The following is a 17,813-nucleotide window of genomic DNA, read 5'->3' as shown; positions in this document are numbered from 1 at the left end:
TGACCCCAATCCACCCCCACCCAGCCATCAACCCTGCCCTCAACTAACCACCAGTGTATTCACCCACCCACCCACTGTGCCATCCACCAGCCTGTCCCCCACCTAGCAGCGCCCCCACCCACCTAAGCACCAGTGTATCCATTTCCCCTTCTCCCCCACCTGCCCCCTCCCCAGTTCCCAGCCCGGCTCACGGCTCCCCTTTGTTGCAGACCAACATGATCCCCGGCTCCCCTGGAAGCACCGAGCTGGACGGCAGCTTCAACCGGTTGCGGCGCCGCAAACTCTCCTTCCGCCGGCGCACAGACAAGGGTGAGTGGCAGGGGGGCAGCAAGCTCGAGGAGCCAGGGGCCTCCCCCAGCATAGGCTTTGGGCCCTGCCCAGGGCACCAGCCCCTCTCCCAGCGCAGGGTCAGTGTCTCCACCCAGGATGCCAGCCCCTACTCCTGGGGGAATTCTGTGCCAAAAAAATTAAAATTCTGCAACAGAAAATTAAAAATTCTGTGTGCAATATTTTAAAATTCTGCATATTTTATTTGTCAAAATAACACAGTATTATCACACCAGTTTCAATTATTTTTGGTCATTTATTTCAAAATACCCGCCAGCAAGTAAATCTGTAACAATACAGACAAGAATGAAGATTCAGGAAATGTTTTTTGACAAATAGATTCCTTAGTAGGCATATTACTACAGAACTGTGAATAAGAATTCATTTAACCTACGGTACAGAACCGTATTTCCCGCACCCCCCAGAAGCAGTGCAAAGGCTGGAGGGGAGTCGGGTAACGGAGGAGCTGACGGAGACGGAAGCAAATAGCTGGGAAGGAGCCTGTGTGTCAACTTGGAGGGTTGTTGGGTGTGGGTGAGAAAAGTATGGAACAGGTTTTGCGGGGAGGGGATTGTAGGGAGCTTCCCTCATGCAGACCCTGGCTGACCCTTAGCCTCTCCCATTCAGTCAGACACATCTGCCCCTGTTCCCATGTGTCCCTGTACCTCCATGTGTCCTTGCACCACCTGTCCACGTGTGTCCCTCCACCCCCATACAGACACCCACTCCCCCCCATCCCCATGTGGCCCTGCACCCCCTCCTTCTGTCCCGAGATGTCTCTGTGCCCCCTCCACCATCCACGTGTCTCTGTGCCCCCACCCAGCCACTCCCTGGTCCCTATGTGTCCCTGTCCACCCTCCCCCTGTCCCCATGTTTCCCTGTATCCCCTCCCCCATTCCCATGTGTCTCTGTGCCCCCACCCAGCCTTTTCCCTGTCCCTATATAGCTCTGCACCCTCTCCCCCATCACCATGTGGCCCTGCACCTCCTTCCCCCCTGTGGCCCTGCACCTCCACTCCCATTCAGCTGCCGCCCCAGTCTGTCCTCTCCCACCAGCCCTTATGAGCCCCTGTCTAACCCCCCACAGCACCCCACGTTGTCTGTTTCCCCATTGCCCCTGTCTCCTGACCTGGCCTGACAGGCGCAGCGAAAAAGGCAGGCTCTTTCTCTTCCCTAGCTGGCCAGGAGCTGCTGCTTTGTTCTATCATCACAGCACCGTCTGGTGGGAAAAAGGCAGAACTGCAGCAATATTTCGGCAGAAGCTTTTTTCTGTGCAAAAAATTTAAAATGTGCACAGCTAATTAATTAGGCATGTGTGCAGTGGTGCAGAATTCCCCAGGAGTAAACCCGTCTCCCAGCGCAGGCTCCACGCCCCATCCAGGGTGCCAGCCCCTCTCCCAGCACAGGCTCCTTGCCCCGCCCAGGGCACAGGGGGCTCTGCCCTGGCACTGGACCCCCAGCTGGCTCCTCCCGGCCAGCAACCATGGCCCTGCCTGCACCAGCCCCAGCAGATGTGCTTCCTCCCCAGCCTGGCTCTGTGGAACACTCACTCTCTGCCCCCAACTCCGCAGACCCGGAGAACGCCGGGGAGCTGAGGAGCAGCCAGAAGCCACTGCGGACGGGTCGGAACCACCAGGCGCCAGGGGTCCCGGAGGACCAGCCCGAGTGGGAGCCCTCCAGCTCGCCCTCCAGCGACGAGGATGAGCGCCCCACGCCCATCGCCAGCGCCGGCCAGCTCTCACCCTTCTGCGCCAATGGGGAGCTGCTCAGCCAGGGTGACGGGCAGCCCAAGGGCAGCGAGAACTGCAGCCCCCTCTCAGGTGGGACAGAGCATGGCACAAGGACAGGCACCGTGTGGGGAGAGTCCTGGGGCTGGGTGCCTGGGGGGGACACCATGAGGAACAGGTGCCCTGAGGGGATGGGAACCATGGGGTGGGCACCACAGGGAGGGGAAGGCTCCAGGAGGGTGCTGTGGGGGGAGAGGCTCCAGGGGACTGGTTGCCGGGGGTGGGTGGTGTGGAGGGAGGGGAGGGGCTCCAGGGAACCGGTGCCAGGGGGCACAGGCTCCTCACAGGCCTGATGGCTCCCTATTGCTGTGGGGGTGTCGCTGTCTGGGGTGGCTCAGGCCTGCAGGCACCCCCCTCGACCAGTGCCAGGAGTAGCCACACTGAGCACAGCCGAGCAATGCTGCCGTGTGTCTAACCGGCCTGGCCCATGGGCAGCTGGCTGCGCCCAGCCATGTCTGAGGCAGGGCACCGAGGCCAAGCCTGGGCACGACCTAGCACCTGTCCGCGGCACCAGATCCCCCTGGGCCTCTCAGGCACGTTCCTGGGCACCAACACTCACGCTGCCCCCGCTCTGGGCCCCCCCGGTCCCCTGCCCAAAGGGCACCAGCTAACGATGGGCAAGCGGCCCTCGCACTTCTCCTCAGCCCCGCGCCCAGCACACCCCCTGCCCACCGGGCTCCCTGTTAGCCCCCTGCCCTGGCACCCCAGATCCCTCTCCTAAGCCAGGCAGGGCTCCTGCCCTGTGCAACCTGCTCCCCTCTGCTGGGCAAGAGGCTTGGGCTGGCAGGTGCCCTTGGTGCCCAAACCTTTCCCCTCGGTGCCCACGCCCCTCCCCTGACGGCCCTTTGTGCAGAGCGAGTCCATGGCCACAGGCAGGCACCGACCTCGGCGCCCCTCTGCCAGCCGGCCGCAGCCCCACGACATCAGCAGCACGGGGACGAGACACCCCGATGTTGCCGCTCACGCAGCGCCCCCACTCCTCACAGGCCCCACGGCGCTAGTGGGGGAGGGCCCCATATAGATGGTGGGGGTGGAGGCAGGCCTGGCAGGGGAGGGGGGGGTCAGGCCCCATATGGACCGCGGTGCAGGGGTGTGGGCCCCACAGGGACAGCAGGGGAGTGGTGCTGACGTCATATGGATGGTAGGGGAAGGGGGAGGCCCCAGAGGGACAGGAAAGCAGGGTGGGCCCCACAGGGACAGTGGGGGAGGGGTGCAGGCCCCAGAGGGACAGCAAAGGGGGGTGGACCCCACAAGGACAGCAGGGGAGGTGTGCGGGCCCCACAGGGACAGTGGGCAAGGGGTGCGGGCCCCACAGCTTGGGGTGCGGGTCCCTTGGGCCCAGTGCCAGGCGTTGGTTGAGCCCCAGCTGATGTATCTGTATCACAGCTCAGCAGCCCCCACGTGCCCCCAGCCCTGGCACCTGCCCCCTGGGGCGCGGCCCTGACCCGTCTCTGCCCTCTGCTCAGGGGCCTTCTCGGGGGGGTCCAACATCTTCAGCTTCTGGGGCGAGAGCCGGGGCCGGCAGTGCCAGGAGCTGCCCCACTGCACCGTCCCAGCCCACGCCAGCCTCAGCATGGGCCTGCCCCCCCGGGGCCACCGGCCCCGCTCCGAGGTGGAGAGCCGGCTGGACCAGCTGCAGCAGCAGCTCAACAGGTAGAGGAGGGGGCGGCTCATACACCTGGGGCAGGGGGAGTTGGGGGGGCAGGTGGGGGCAGGTGGCATGGCAGGGAAAGGCCCTGGGGGGCAGGTGAGGGGCGGGGAACAGTGGCAAGGCAGGGAAAGGCCCTGGGGAGGCAGGTGAGGGGCGGGGAACAGGGGGCATGGCAGGGAAAGGCCCTGGGGGGGCAGGTGAGGGGGCGGGAACAGGGGGCAAGGCAGAGAAAGGCCCTGGGGGGGCAGGTGAGGGGCGGGAACAGGGGGCAAGGCAGAGAAAGGCCCTGGGGGGGCAGGTGAGGGGCGGGGAACAAGGCGCATGGCAGGGAAAGGCCCTGGGGGGACAGGTGAGGGGCGGGGAACAGGGGTGCATGGAAGGGAAAGGCCCTGGGGGGACAGGTGAGGGGCGGGGAACAGGGTGCATGGCAGGGAAAGGCCCTGGGGGGACAGGTGAGGGGCGGGGAACAGGGGGCAAGGCAGGGAAAGGCCCTGGGGGGCAGGTGAGGGGCGGGGAACAGGGGGCAAGGCAGGGAAAGGCCCTGGGGAGGCAGGTGAGGGGCGGGGAATAGGGCGCATGGCAGGGAAAGGCCCTGGGGGGCAGGTGAGGGGCGGGGAACAGGGGGCAAGGCAGGGAAAGGCCTTGGGGAGGCAGGTGAGGGGCGGGGAATAGGGCGTATGGCAGGGAAAGGCCCTGGGGGGACAGGTGAGGGGCGGGAACAGGGGGCAAGGCAGAGAAAGGCCCTGGGGGGGCAGGTGAGGGGCGGGGAACAGGGCGCATGGAAGGGAAAGGCCCTGGGGGGCAGGTGAGGGGCGGGGAACAGTGGCAAGGCAGGGAAAGGCCCTGGGGAGGCAGGTGAGGGGCGGGGATCAGGGGGCATGGCAGGGAAAGGCCCTGGGGGGGCAGGTGAGGGGCGAGGAACAGGGGGCAAGGCAGGGAAAGGCCCTGGGGAGGCAGGTGAGGGGCGGGGAACAGGTGGCAAGGCAGGGAAAGGCCCTGGGGAGGCAGGTGAGGGGCAGGGAATAGGGCGCATGGCAGGGAAAGGCCCTGGGGGGACAGGTGAGGGGCGGGAACAGGGGGCAAGGCAGAGAAAGGCCCTGGGGGGGCAGGTGAGGGGCGGGGAACAGGGGTGCATGGCAGGGAAAGGCCCTGGGGAGGCAGGTGGGGGGCGGGGAACAGGGGGCAAGGCAGGGAAAGGCCCTGGGGAGGCAGGTGAGGGGCGGGGAACAGGGGTGCATGGCAGGGAAAGGCCCTGGGGGGGCAGGTGAGGGGCGGGGAACAGTGGCAAGGCAGGGAAAGGCCCTGGGGGTGCAGGTGAGGGGCGGGGAACAGGGGGCAGGGCAGGGAAAGGCCCTGGGGGGCAGGTGAGGGGCGGGGAACAGGGGGCATGGCAGGGAAAGGCCCTGGGGCGCAGGTGAGGGGCAGGCAACAGGGGGCAAGGCAGAGAAAGGCCCTGGGGGGCAGGTGAGGGGCGGGGAACAGGGGTGCATGGCAGGGAAAGGCCCTGGGGAGGCAGGTGGGGGGCGGGGAACAGGGGGCAAGGCAGGGAAAGGCCCTGGGGAGGCAGGTGAGGGGCGGGGAACAGGGGTGCATGGAAGGGAAAGGCCCTGGGGGGCAGGTGAGGGGCGGGGAACAGGGGGCATGGCAGGGAAAGGCCCTGGGGCGCAGGTGAGGGGCAGGCAACAGGGGGCAAGGCAGAGAAAGGCCCTGGGGGGCAGGTGAGGGGCGGGGAACAGGGGTGCATGGCAGGGAAAGGCCCTGGGGGGCAGGTGAGGGGCCGGGAACAGTGGCAAGGCAGGGAAAGGCCCTGGGGAGGCAGGTGAGGGGCGGGGAACAGGGGGCAGGGCAGGGAAAGGCCCTGGGGAGGCAGGTGAGGGGCGGGGAACAGGGGGCAAGGCAGGGAAAGGCCCTGGGGAGGCAGGTGAGGGGCGGGGAACAGGGGGCATGGCAGGGAAAGGCCCTGGGGGGACAGGTGAGGGGCGGGAACAGGGGGCAAGGCAGAGAAAGGCCCTGGGGGGGCAGGTGAGGGGCGGGGAACAGGGGTGCATGGCAGGGAAAGGCCCTGGGGAGGCAGGTGGGGGGCGGGGAACAGGGGGCAAGGCAGGGAAAGGCCCTGGGGAGGCAGGTGAGGGGCGGGGAACAGGGGTGCATGGCAGGGAAAGGCCCTGGGGGGGCAGGTGAGGGGCGGGGAACAGTGGCAAGGCAGGGAAAGGCCCTGGGGGTGCAGGTGAGGGGCGGGGAACAGGGGGCAGGGCAGGGAAAGGCCCTGGGGGGCAGGTGAGGGGCGGGGAACAGGGGGCATGGCAGGGAAAGGCCCTGGGGCGCAGGTGAGGGGCAGGCAACAGGGGGCAAGGCAGAGAAAGGCCCTGGGGGGCAGGTGAGGGGCGGGGAACAGGGGTGCATGGCAGGGAAAGGCCCTGGGGAGGCAGGTGGGGGGCGGGGAACAGGGGGCAAGGCAGGGAAAGGCCCTGGGGAGGCAGGTGAGGGGCGGGGAACAGGGGTGCATGGAAGGGAAAGGCCCTGGGGGGCAGGTGAGGGGCGGGGAACAGGGGGCATGGCAGGGAAAGGCCCTGGGGCGCAGGTGAGGGGCAGGCAACAGGGGGCAAGGCAGAGAAAGGCCCTGGGGGGCAGGTGAGGGGCGGGGAACAGGGGTGCATGGCAGGGAAAGGCCCTGGGGGGCAGGTGAGGGGCCGGGAACAGTGGCAAGGCAGGGAAAGGCCCTGGGGAGGCAGGTGAGGGGCGGGGAACAGGGGGCAGGGCAGGGAAAGGCCCTGGGGAGGCAGGTGAGGGGCGGGGAACAGGGGGCAAGGCAGGGAAAGGCCCTGGGGAGGCAGGTGAGGGGCGGGGAACAGGGGGCATGGCAGGGAAAGGCCCTGGGGGGACAGGTGAGGGGCGGGAACAGGGGGCAAGGCAGAGAAATGCCCTGGGGGGGCAGGTGAGGGGCGGGGAACAGGGGGCAAGGCAGGGAAAGGCCCTGGGGAGGCAGGTGAGGGGCGGGGAACAGGGGGCAAGGCAGGGAAAGGCCCTGGGGGGGCAGGTGAGGGGCGGGAACAGGGGGCATGGCAGGGAAAGGCCCTGGGGAGGCAGGTGAGGGGCGGGGAACAGGTGGCATGGCAGGGAAAGGCCCTGGGGGGACAGGTGAGGGGCGGGGAACAGGGGGCAAGGCAGAGAAAGGCCCTGGGGGGGCAGGTGAGGGGCGGGGAACAGGGGGCAAGGCAGGGAAAGGCCCTGGGGGGACAGGTGAGGGGCGGGGAACAGGGGGCAAGGCAGGGAAAGGCCCTGGGGGGACAGGTGAGGGGCGGGGAACAGTGGCAAGGCAGGGAAAGGCCCTGGGTAGGCAGGTGAGGGGCGGGGAACAGGGGGCAAGGCAGGGAAAGGCCCTGGGGAGGCAGGTGAGGGGCGGGGAACAGGTGGCAAGGCAGGGAAAGGCCCTGGGGGGACAGGTGAGGGGCGGGGAACAGGGGTGCATGGAAGGGAAAGGCCCTGGGGGGACAGGTGAGGGGCGGGGAACAGTGGCAAGGCAGGGAAAGGCCCTGGGGAGGCAGGTGAGGGGCGGGGAACAGGGGGCATGGCAGGGAAAGGCCCTGGGGGGCAGGTGAGGGGCCGGGAACAGTGGCAAGGCAGGGAAAGGCCCTGGGGAGGCAGGTGAGGGGCGGGGAACAGGGGGCAAGGCAGGGAAAGGCCCTGGGGAGGCAGGTGAGGGGCGGGGAACAGGGCGCATGGCAGGGAAAGGCCCTGGGGAGGCAGGTGAGGGGCGGGAACAGGGGTGCATGGCAGGGAAAGGCCCTGGGGGGCAGGTGAGGGGCGGGGAACAGGGGTGCATGGCAGGGAAAGGCCCTGGGAGGCAGGTGAGGGGCGGGGAACAGGTGGCATGGCAGGGAAAGGCCCTGGGGAGGCAGGTGAGGGGCGGGGAACAGGTGGCATGGCAGGGAAAGGCCCTGGGGGGACAGGTGAGGGGCGGGGAACAGGGGGCAAGGCAGAGAAAGGCCCTGGGGGGGCAGGTGAGGGGCGGGGAACAGGGGGCAAGGCAGGGAAAGGCCCTGGGGGGACAGGTGAGGGGCGGGAACAGGGGGCAAGGCAGAGAAAGGCCCTGGGGGGGCAGGTGAGGGGCGGGGAACAGGGGGCAAGGCAGGGAAAGGCCCTGGGGAGGCAGGTGAGGGGCGGGGAACAGGGGGCATGGCAGGGAAAGGCCCTGGGGGGCAGGTGAGGGGCGGGGAACAGGGGGCATGGCAGGGAAAGGCCCTGGGGGGAGCAGGTGAGGGGCGGGGAATAGGGCGTATGGCAGGGAAAGGCCCTGGGGGGGAGCAGGTGAGGGGTGGGGAACAGGGGGCATGGCAGGGAAAGGCCCTGGGGGGGCAGATGAGGGGCAGGGAACAGTGGGCAAGTCAGGGAAAGGCCCTGGGGGTGCAGGTGAGGGGCGGGGAACAGGGGTGCATGGCAGGGAAAGGCCCTGGGGGGCAGGTGAGGGGCGGGGAACAGAGGCAAGGCAGGGAAAGGCCCTGGGGAGGCAGGTGAGGGGCGGGGAACAGGGGGCATGGCAGGGAAAGGCCCTGGGGGGGCAGGTGAGGGGCGGGGAACAGGGGTGCATGGCAGGGAAAGGCCCTGGGGGGCAGGTGAGGGGCGGGGAACAGTGGCAAGGCAGGGAAAGGCCCTGGAGAGGCAGGTGAGGGGCGGGGAACAGGGGGCATGGCAGGGAAAGGCCCTGGGGGGGCAGGTGAGGGGCGGGGAATAGGGCGTATGGCAGGGAAAGGCCCTGGGGGGGCAGGTTAGGGGCGGGGAACAGGGTGCATGGCAGGGAAAGGCCCTGGGGGGCAGGTGAGGGGCGGGGAACAGGGCGCCTGGTAGGGAAAGGCCCTGGGGGGAGCAGGTGAGGGGTGGGGAACAGGGGGCATGGCAGGGAAAGGCCCTGGGGGGGCAGATGAGGGGCAGGGAACAGTGGGCAAGTCAGGGAAAGGCCCTGGGGGTGCAGGTGAGGGGCGGGGAACAGGGGTGCATGGCAGGGAAAGGCCCTGGGGGGCAGGTGAGGGGCGGGGAACAGAGGCAAGGCAGGGAAAGGCCCTGGGGAGGCAGGTGAGGGGCGGGGAACAGGGGGCATGGCAGGGAAAGGCCCTGGGGGGGCAGGTGAGGGGCGGGGAACAGGGGTGCATGGCAGGGAAAGGCCCTGGGGGGCAGGTGAGGGGCGGGGAACAGGGGGCAAGGCAGGGAAAGGCCCTGGGGAGGCAGGTGAGGGGCGGGGAACAGGGGGCATGGCAGGGAAAGGCCCTGGAGAGGCAGGTGAGGGGCGGGGAACAGGGGGCATGGCAGGGAAAGGCCCTGGGGGGGCAGGTGAGGGGCGGGGAATAGGGCGTATGGCAGGGAAAGGCCCTGGGGGGGCAGGTGAGGGGCTGGGAACAGGGGGCATGGCAGGGAAAGGCCCTGGAGAGGCAGGTGAGGGGCGGGGAACAGGGGGCATGGCAGGGAAAGGCCCTGGGGGGACAGGTGAGGGGCGGGGAATAGGGCGCATGGCAGGGAAAGGCCCTGGGGGGACAGGTGAGGGGCGGGGAATAGGGCGCATGGCAGGGAAAGGCCCTGGGGGGACATGTGAGGGGCGGGAACAGGGGTGCATGGCAGGGAAAGGCCCTGGGGGGACAGGTGAGGGGCGGGGAATAGGGCGCATGGCAGGGAAAGGCCCTGGGGGGACATGTGAGGGGCGGGAACAGGGGTGCATGGCAGGGAAAGGCCCTGGGGAGGCAGGTGGGGGGCGGGGAACAGGCGGCATGGCAGGGAAAGGCCCCGGGGCCCCCCAGTTCCAGCACCTCAGGCCTAGCCAGGTGTCTGCGGGGGGTGGTGTCTCCTGCCGGCCGAGGCGTTGCCCAGCGGGGGCAGGATCGTGCCCGGAGGTGTCTCTGGGCTGGCTGGGGGTGCCCCCCCCCGGCTCAGCCCCTCAACTCCCGGCAGGCTGGAGACCCGCATGGCTGCGGACGTGGGCGCCATCATGCAGCTGCTGCAGCGGCAGGTCGGGCTGGTGCCGCCGGCCTATAGCACCGTGTCGTCGCCACCCCCAGGCCCGGAGCGCTCCCCACGGCCCGGCCAGCCCTGCCCCCAGGTGAGACCCCTCGCTCCAGGGACCCCACCGCGAAGCGCCAGCCCGGCACACCCCCTGCGGCCAACCATCGACGGACACCAGCCAGGGCTCTGCCCCTGGGGACACGGGGCAGGTCGCCCAGCCGCTGGGTCGGAAACCGAACCGAGATCCCCGGGGGGACAGCCGGGACCACCGGGCCCTCCTTCACCAGCGCTCCTCACTCCCGACCCGCAGCCCCCTGCCGGCCCAGCCATGGGCTCCCCACGCCGAGCTCTGCCGGCGCCCCTCACTCCCGACCCGCAGCCCCCTGCCGGCCCAGGCATGGGCTCCCCACGCCGAGCTCTGCCGGCGCCCCTCACTCCCGACCCGCAGCCCGCTGCCGGCCCAGCCATGGGCTCCCCACGCCGAGCTCTGCCGGCACCCCTCACTCCCGACCCGCAGCCCGCTGCCGGCCCAGCCATGGGCTCCCCACGCCGAGCTCTGCCGGCGCCCCTCACTCCCGACCCGCAGCCCGCTGCCGGCCCAGCCATGGGCTCCCCACGCCGAGCTCTGCCGGTGCCCCTCACTCCGGACCCGCAGCCGCCTGCCGGCCCAGCCATGGGCTCCCCACGCTGAGCTCTGCCGGCGCCCCTCACTCCGGACCCGCAGCCGCCTGCCGGCCCAGCCATGGGCTCCCCACGCCGAGCTCTGCCGGTGCCCCTCACTCCGGACCCGCAGCCGCCTGCCGGCCCAGCCATGGGCTCCCCACGCCGAGCTCTGCCGGTGCCCCTCACTCCGGACCCGCAGCCGCCTGCCGGCCCAGCCATGGGCTCCCCACGCCGAGCTCTGCCGGTGCCCCTCACTCCGGACCCGCAGCCGCCTGCCGGCCCAGCCATGGGCTCCCCACGCTGAGCTCTGCCGGCGCCCCTCACTCCCGACCCGCAGCCCGCTGCCGGCCCAGCCATGGGCTCCCCACGCCGAGCTCTGCCGGCGCCCCTCACTCCCGACCCGCAGCCCCCTGCCGGCCCAGCCCTGGGCTCCCCACGCCGAGCTCTGCCGGCGCCCCTCACTCCAGACCTGCAGCCGCCTGTCGGCCCAGCCCTGGGCTCCCCACGCCGAGCTCTGCCGGCGCCCCTCACTCCCGACCCGCAGCCCCCTGCCGGCCCAGGCATGGGCTCCCCACGCCGAGCTCTGCCGGCGCCCCTCACTCCCGACCCGCAGCCCGCTGCCGGCCCAGCCATGGGCTCCCCACGCCGAGCTCTGCCGGCGCCCCTCACTCCCGACCCGCAGCCCGCTGCCGGCCCAGCCATGGGCTCCCCACGCCGAGCTCTGCCGGCGCCCCTCACTCCCGACCCGCAGCCCGCTGCCGGCCCAGCCATGGGCTCCCCACGCCGAGCTCTGCCGGCGCCCCTCACTCCCGACCCGCAGCCCGCTGCCGGCCCAGCCATGGGCTCCCCACGCCGAGCTCTGCCGGCGCCCCTCACTCCCGACCCGCAGCCCGCTGCCGGCCCAGCCATGGGCTCCCCACGCCGAGCTCTGCCGGTGCCCCTCACTCCGGACCCGCAGCCGCCTGCCGGCCCAGCCATGGGCTCCCCACGCTGAGCTCTGCCGGCGCCCCTCACTCCGGACCCGCAGCCCCCTGGCGGCCCAGCCATGGGCTCCCCACGCCGAGCTCTGCTGGTGCCCCTCACTCCCGACCCGCAGCCCCCTGCCGGCCCAGCCATGGGCTCCCCACGCCGAGCTCTGCCGGTGCCCCTCACTCCCGACCCGCAGCCCGCTGCCGGCCCAGCCATGGGCTCCCCACGCCGAGCTCTGCCGGCGCCCCTCACTCCGGACCCGCAGCCCCCTGCCGGCCCAGCCATGGGCTCCCCACGCCGAGCTCTGCCGGCACCCCTCACTCCCGACCCGCAGCCCCCTGGCGGCCCAGCCATGGGCTCCCCACGCCGAGCTCTGCCGGCGCCCCTCACTCCCGACCCGCAGCCCCCTGCCGGCCCAGCCATGGGCTTCCCACGCCGAGCTCTGCCGGCGCCCCTCACTCCCGACCCGCAGCCCGCTGCCGGCCCAGCCATGGGCTCCCCACGCCGAGCTCTGCCGGTGCCCCTCACTCCGGACCCGCAGCCGCCTGCCGGCCCAGCCATGGGCTCCCCACGCCGAGCTCTGCCGGCGCCCCTCACTCCAGACCCGCAGCCCGCTGCCGGCCCAGCCATGGGCTCCCCACGCCGAGCTCTGCCGGCGCCCCTCACTCCGGACCCGCAGCCCCCTGCCGGCCCAGCCATGGGCTCCCCACGCCGAGCTCTGCTGGTGCCCCTCACTCCCGACCCGCAGCCCCCTGCCGGCCCAGCCATGGGCTCCCCACGCCGAGCTCTGCCGGCGCCCCTCACTCCGGACCCGCAGCCCCCTGGCAGCCCAGCCATGGGCTCCCCACGCCGAGCTCTGCCGGCGCCCCTCACTCCGGACCCGCAGCCCCCTGGCGGCCCAGCCATGGGCTCCCCACGCCGAGCTCTGCCGGCGCCCCTCACTCCGGACCCGCAGCCCCCTGGCAGCCCAGCCATGGGCTCCCCACGCCGAGCTCTGCCGGCGCCCCTCACTCCGGACCCGCAGCCCCCTGCCGGCCCAGCCATGGGCTCCCCACGCCGAGCTCTGCCGGCGCCCCTCACTCCGGACCCGCAGCCCCCTGGCGGCCCAGCCATGGGCTCCCCACGCCGAGCTCTGCCGGCGCCCCTCACTCCCGACCCGCAGCCCCCTGCCGGCCCAGCCCTGGGCTCCCCACGCCGAGCTCTGCCGGCGCCCCTCACTCCCAACCCGCAGCCCCCTGGCGGCCCAGCCATGGGCTCCCCACGCCGAGCTCTGCCGGTGCCCCTCACTCCTGACCCGCAGCCCCTGGCGCCCAGCCCTGCCCCTCTGCAGTGCCCCGTGGCACTGAACAGCGCCGTCGCTCGGTGAGTTCTGGGCTGCGGTCAGTCGTGGTGTTGGCAGCCTGGTTCCCTGGGCAGCGGGCGGCTCCTGACAGCATCTCCCCCGCCCGCAGGTTCCCAGTTACCCGGTGCCGTTCCAGTTCCCGCAGCCGCCCAGCCCAGAGCTGCCCTGCGAGCCGCCCCCCCGGCGCCGCTCCCTCCCTGGACAGCTGGCCCCGCCGCCGGACTCACAGACCCTGCAGAGACACTGCTCCGACCCGGGGAGTTAATCGGCAGGACGGGGACGGTGCCCGGAGCCTGGCGCTCGTGGGCCAGGGCTTCAGGGCTGCCGCCCCCTCCCCGCCCCAAGGACACCGGTGCCGCCTGGGCGAGGGCCTGGCCACACGCTAGCCGAGCAGGAGCCATGGGCTGAGCCCACACGGCCAGGATGTTAGCTGGCCTAACGGATCCAGGACGGGGCCCGCCCGCCCTGCGTGCCCCGCTGTGCCCAGAGACCGGTACAAAGAAACAGAGACTGGCCGGGGAAGGACCCGCGGCCCAGGACCCTGGAACATATCACGGGGCCCGGCCAACACAGCGCGGCCCCCTGCAGCCAGGGCTGGCCCCCGTGGGTGCTGGGCGGGCGGGCGAAAGGGGCTGAGCACACTGGGTGCCCAGGTCTTATCTGCCTGGCTGCCCTGTGTGCACCCTGACATGAGCACCCGTGTGCGCCGCTGGCAGGGGGAGAGGGAGCACCGGGTGTGCGGCTCTGTTGTGTGTGTGTGCGGCCCTGGGCGGGAGGGGGGGCCCTGTTCCCTGGGCGGGGGGGGGGGCACTGTGTGTGTGTGTGCGGCCCTGTGCCCTGGGTGGGGGGAGCCCTGTTCCGTGGGGGGGGGCAGTGTGTGGGTGTGTAGGGGGGGCACTGTGTGTGTGTGTGCGGCCCTGTGCCCTGGGCGGGGGGAGCCCTGTTCCGTGGGGGGGGGGGAGCCCTGTTCCGTGGGGGGGGGCAGTGTGTGGGTGTGTAGGGGGGGCACTGTGTGTGTGTGTGCGGCCCTGTGCCCTGGGTGGGGGGAGCCCTGTGCCCTGGGCGGGGGAGCCCTGTTCCGTGTGGGGGGGGGGCAGTGTGTGTGTGTGCGGCCCTGTGCCCTGGGCGGGGGGAGCCCTGTTCCGTGGGGGGGGGGCAGTGTGTGGGTGTGTAGGGGGGGCACTGTGTGTGTGTGCGGCCCTGTGCCCTGGGCGGGGGGAGCCCTGTTCCGTGTGGGGGGGGGCAGTGTGTGGGTGCGGCCCTGTGCCCTGGGTGGGGGGAGCCCTGTTCCGTGTGGGGGGGGCAGTGTGTGGGTGCGGCCCTGTGCCCTGGGCGGGGGGAGCCCTGTTCCGTGTGGGGGGGGCAGTGTGTGGGTGCGGCCCTGTGCCCTGGGTGGGGGAGCCCTGTGCCCTGGGCGGGGAGAGCCCTGTTCCGTGGGGGGGGGGCAGTGTGTGGGTGTGTAGGGGGGGCACTGTGTGTGTGTGCGGCCCTGTGCCCTGGGCGGGGGGAGCCCTGTTCCGTGTGGGGGGGGCACTGTGTGGGTGTGTAGGGGGGGCACTGTGTGTGTGTGTGGCCCTGTTCCCTGGGCGGGGGGCACTGTGTGGGTGCGGTTCTGTTCTGTGTGTATATAGAGAGAGATGGTCCTGTGCAGTTTTTTGGGGGGGACGGACTTTTCCCTATATGGGGGGGGGCGGGAGTTCGGTCCCTGTGTGCGTGTCTGGGCCCTGCTCCCTATATGTGTGTGTCTAGGAGAGGGGCTGTTCTGTGTGTTTGTGTGTCTGGGGGAGGGGCTGTTCCCTGTGTGTCGTGTGTGTCTATGGGGGGGCTAGGGGGCCCCATTCCCTGTGTGTGTGTGTTGGGGGGGCTGTTCCCTATGGGGGGTGCAGCGCCCCGCTCTGGGCGCACACGGCTGGCCCTGCTGTGGGGGCAGGTGACGGGCAGGGCCATGGGCTGCTCACCATCCCTGCTGGCAAGGTGCCCCCTGCTCACGTACCCGTCTCCTGCCAGTGCCCCCACGCGCCCCATCTCTGGGCTGCCGTTCCCCAGCCGGCCCCCCTCCTTGGGGCTCCCTGGGGCAGCTGCGCCCTGGAGCCCTGAGCTGTCTGGCAGGTACCCCCCCTCCCCTGGCCTGCCCCGGACCCCACCGGGGGGACAGCTGGGAGTCTGCCCTGTCCCCGGAGGGGGGCTCGCCCCATGCTGTGCTGTGCCCCTGGCTCCCTTCCACGCCGTGGGGGTGGGGGGAGCAGCCCGGTCCGGGGGCTCTCGTCAGCGACCCGCCGGCAGGCTCCAAGTGGCGTGCGCTGTCCTTGTGCCATGTCCTAAAGCGGGCACTGCCCGCTCTGTGTCTCCCCCACATCCCCGCATGGCGCCTTCACGCGACCCCCCAGCGCGCCAATAAACCAGCCAACGATGCCTCCATCTGCCTCTGCGCCTGGGGGGGCACCACGGACACGCGCAGCCCTGGGACACGGCTCTGCCGGGGGGGTCCAGCCCTGGGACGCCACACAGTGCCCGCCTGGGACGTGGCCCCCCCGCACCTTGGACTGGGGGATCAGCTGTGGGACACAGCCAGCACTACCTGGCATGGGGGCCAGACCTGCGGGGGGCACTACAAGCACCAGCTTCTCAGGAAATGGTGCCCAGGGCTCCCGCCCCATTGGACCCCCCTGCAGCCCCGGCACCCCCTGGTGTGTCCCCAACTTCACAGCCCCTACTCGCTCCCTCCCCCCGCCCGCTCTCTGCACCTCCTGCCCCACCATTGTGTCCGGCTCCCGGCAACACAGCGCCCCTCCGTGTCGGGGGGGTCCCAGCGCAGGCCCTGCCCTGCTCGGTGGTGGGCGTGGGGCCAGGGGGAGCTGGCTGCGCCCGGGGGGGGTCCAGCGGGGCAGGCACCAGGCCGGGCAGGCTGCGGGATCGTATCCCCTACACCGGACCGAGAGCGTGCAGACGCCAGGCCAGAGCCCCCCCGCGTCTCCCCCATGCCTGCGGACACGGCGCTCCCCCCAGCTCCCCATACGGACACACCCAGCCCCCAGAGCCTGCACTCGCTGACCCCCCACGCCAGCAGACAGACCCCCCCGCCCAGAATGCCCCACACGTCGCATGGGGGCATGCAGCCCCAACAGACTCCGCGGGCTGGGCAGACACGTGTATTTACCGACTACAGTCCCCTTAGCACGGGGCCAAGCCCTTCAGTCCGCGCCCCCTCCCCACCTCTGTGCCCCCCCAGGCCCAGCTGTCTGTGGGCGACCCTCGGGGCTAGGAGCTGCCGAGCTGCCCCCACCCCCCGCTGCCCAGAGCCATGGCCCAGCCCGCCGGAGCAGAGGCCAGGGGCCCCTTCGCGCCAGTGACGCCCGCCGGGCCCCGCTGCCGTGGGCAGGGCCCGGGCTCACTCCTGCCAGTAGGTGCCGTTGTAGTGGAAGGGCTCGGCGGAGACGCAGGGCCCCGGGCTGGGCGGGCGTCCAGCGCTGGATCTCCACCTGGGCCGCGGCCGGGTCCCGGGGCCGCACGATGACGGTGCTGCGCGACGCCACCGACGGGTCCTCGTCGAAGAAGTTGAAGGGGCGCAGGAAGAAGCCGACGGCGTTGCCGGGCGTGGCCGTGTTGGGCACGTCCTCAGCGTGCGGGATGTGCAGGAAACCCACCGTCACCCAGGCCACCAGGTCCTGCCACGGACGAGAGCCACAGTGACTGGGGCCCCGGCACTGACCCCCCCAGCCCGGGGCCCCAATCCCCCCCCTCACAGTCACTGGGGCCCCGGCACTGCCCCCCACAGCCTGGGGCCCCAATCCCCCCCCCTCACAGTCACTGGGGCCCCGGCACTGCCCCCCACAGCCTGGGGCCCCAATCCCCCCCCTCACAGTCACTGGGGCCCCGGCACTGCCCCCCACAGCCTGGGGCCCCCCTGACGTCCAGGGCCCCCATCCCAACCCCTCACAGTCATTGGGGCCCCAGCACTGCCCCCCCCAGCCAGGGGCCCCAATCCCCCCCCTCACAGTCACTGGGGCCCCGGCACTGCCCCCCACAGCCTGGGGCCCCCCTGACCTCCAGGGCCCCATCCCAACCCCTCACAGTCACTGGGGCCCCGGCACTGCCCCCCACAGCCTGGGCCCCCTGACCTCCAGGGCCCCATCCCAACCCCTCACAGTCACTGGGGCCCCGGCACTGCCCCCCCCCAGCCCGGGGCCCCAATCCCCCCCCTCACAGTCACTGGGGCCCCGGCACTGCCCCCCCCAGCCTGGGGCCCCAATCCCCCCCCTCACAGTCACTGGGGCCCCAGCACTGCCCCCCCAGCCTGGGGCCCCAATCCCACCCGCCACAGTAACTAGGGCCCCTGCACTGCCCCCCCCCAGCCTGGGGACCCAATTCCACCCCTCACAATCACTGGGGCCCCGGCACTGACCCCCCACAGCCTGGGGCCCCCCTGACGTCCAGGGCCCCATCCCAACCCCTCACAGTCACTGGGGCCCCGGCACTGCCCCCCCCAGCCTGGGGGCCCCAATCCCACCCCCTCACAGTCACTGGGGCCCCGGCACTGCCCCCCCCCAGCTGGGGCCCCAATCCCACCCCCCCACAGTAACTAGGGCCCCTGCACTGCCCCCCCAGCCTGGGGCCCCAATCCCACCCGCCACAGTAACTAGGGCCCCTGCACTGCCCCCCCAGCCTGGGGCCCCAATCCCACCCGCCACAGTAACTAGGGCCCCTGCACTGCCCCCCCCCAGCCTGGGGCCCCAATCCCACCCGTCACAATCACTGGGGCCCCGGCACTGACCCCCACAGCCTGGGGCCCCCCTGACCTCCAGGGCCCCATCCCAACCCCCCACAGTCACTGGGGCCCCTGCACTGCCCCCCCACAGCCTGGGGCCCCAATCCCCCTCCTCACAGTCACTGGGGCCCCGGCACTGCCCCCCACAGCCTGGGGCCCCCCTGACCTCCAGGGCCCCATCCCAACCCCCCACAGTAACTAGGGCCCCGGCACTGCCCCCCCCAGCCTGGGGCCCCAATCCCACCCCTCACAGTCACTGGGGCCCCGGCACTGACCACCACAGCCTGGGGCCCCAATCCCACCCCCCACAGTAACTAGGGCA

The 17,813-nt window shown here is 71.4% G+C and overlaps 2 protein-coding genes across 2 annotated transcripts in view; one reads left to right on the top strand and one right to left on the bottom strand.

Annotated features, from left to right (window-relative positions):
- Positions 1 to 12,991, top strand: part of KCNH2 (potassium voltage-gated channel subfamily H member 2) — a 130,375-nt gene extending 117,384 nt beyond the window's left edge. The window contains exons 11-15 of the mRNA XM_077809546.1: positions 210 to 309; positions 1,898 to 2,146; positions 3,580 to 3,766; positions 9,702 to 9,849; positions 12,836 to 12,991. Of these exons, the coding sequence (XP_077665672.1) occupies positions 210 to 309; positions 1,898 to 2,146; positions 3,580 to 3,766; positions 9,702 to 9,849; positions 12,836 to 12,991 (840 nt within the window). The remainder of the gene's footprint in view (positions 1 to 209; positions 310 to 1,897; positions 2,147 to 3,579; positions 3,767 to 9,701; positions 9,850 to 12,835) is intronic.
- A 3,123-nt stretch (positions 12,992 to 16,114) lies between these two features.
- AOC1 (amine oxidase copper containing 1) overlaps positions 16,115 to 17,813 on the bottom strand; it is a 3,760-nt gene continuing 2,061 nt past the window's right edge. The window contains 2 exon segments of the mRNA XM_077808785.1: positions 16,115 to 16,183; positions 16,185 to 16,391. Coding sequence (XP_077664911.1) covers positions 16,115 to 16,183; positions 16,185 to 16,391 — 276 coding nt within the window.

This window comes from Eretmochelys imbricata, chromosome 2, assembly GCF_965152235.1.
Source record: "Eretmochelys imbricata isolate rEreImb1 chromosome 2, rEreImb1.hap1, whole genome shotgun sequence".
Lineage (NCBI taxonomy): Eukaryota > Metazoa > Chordata > Testudines > Cheloniidae > Eretmochelys > Eretmochelys imbricata.
This window is presented reverse-complemented; position numbering and strand designations above follow the sequence as displayed.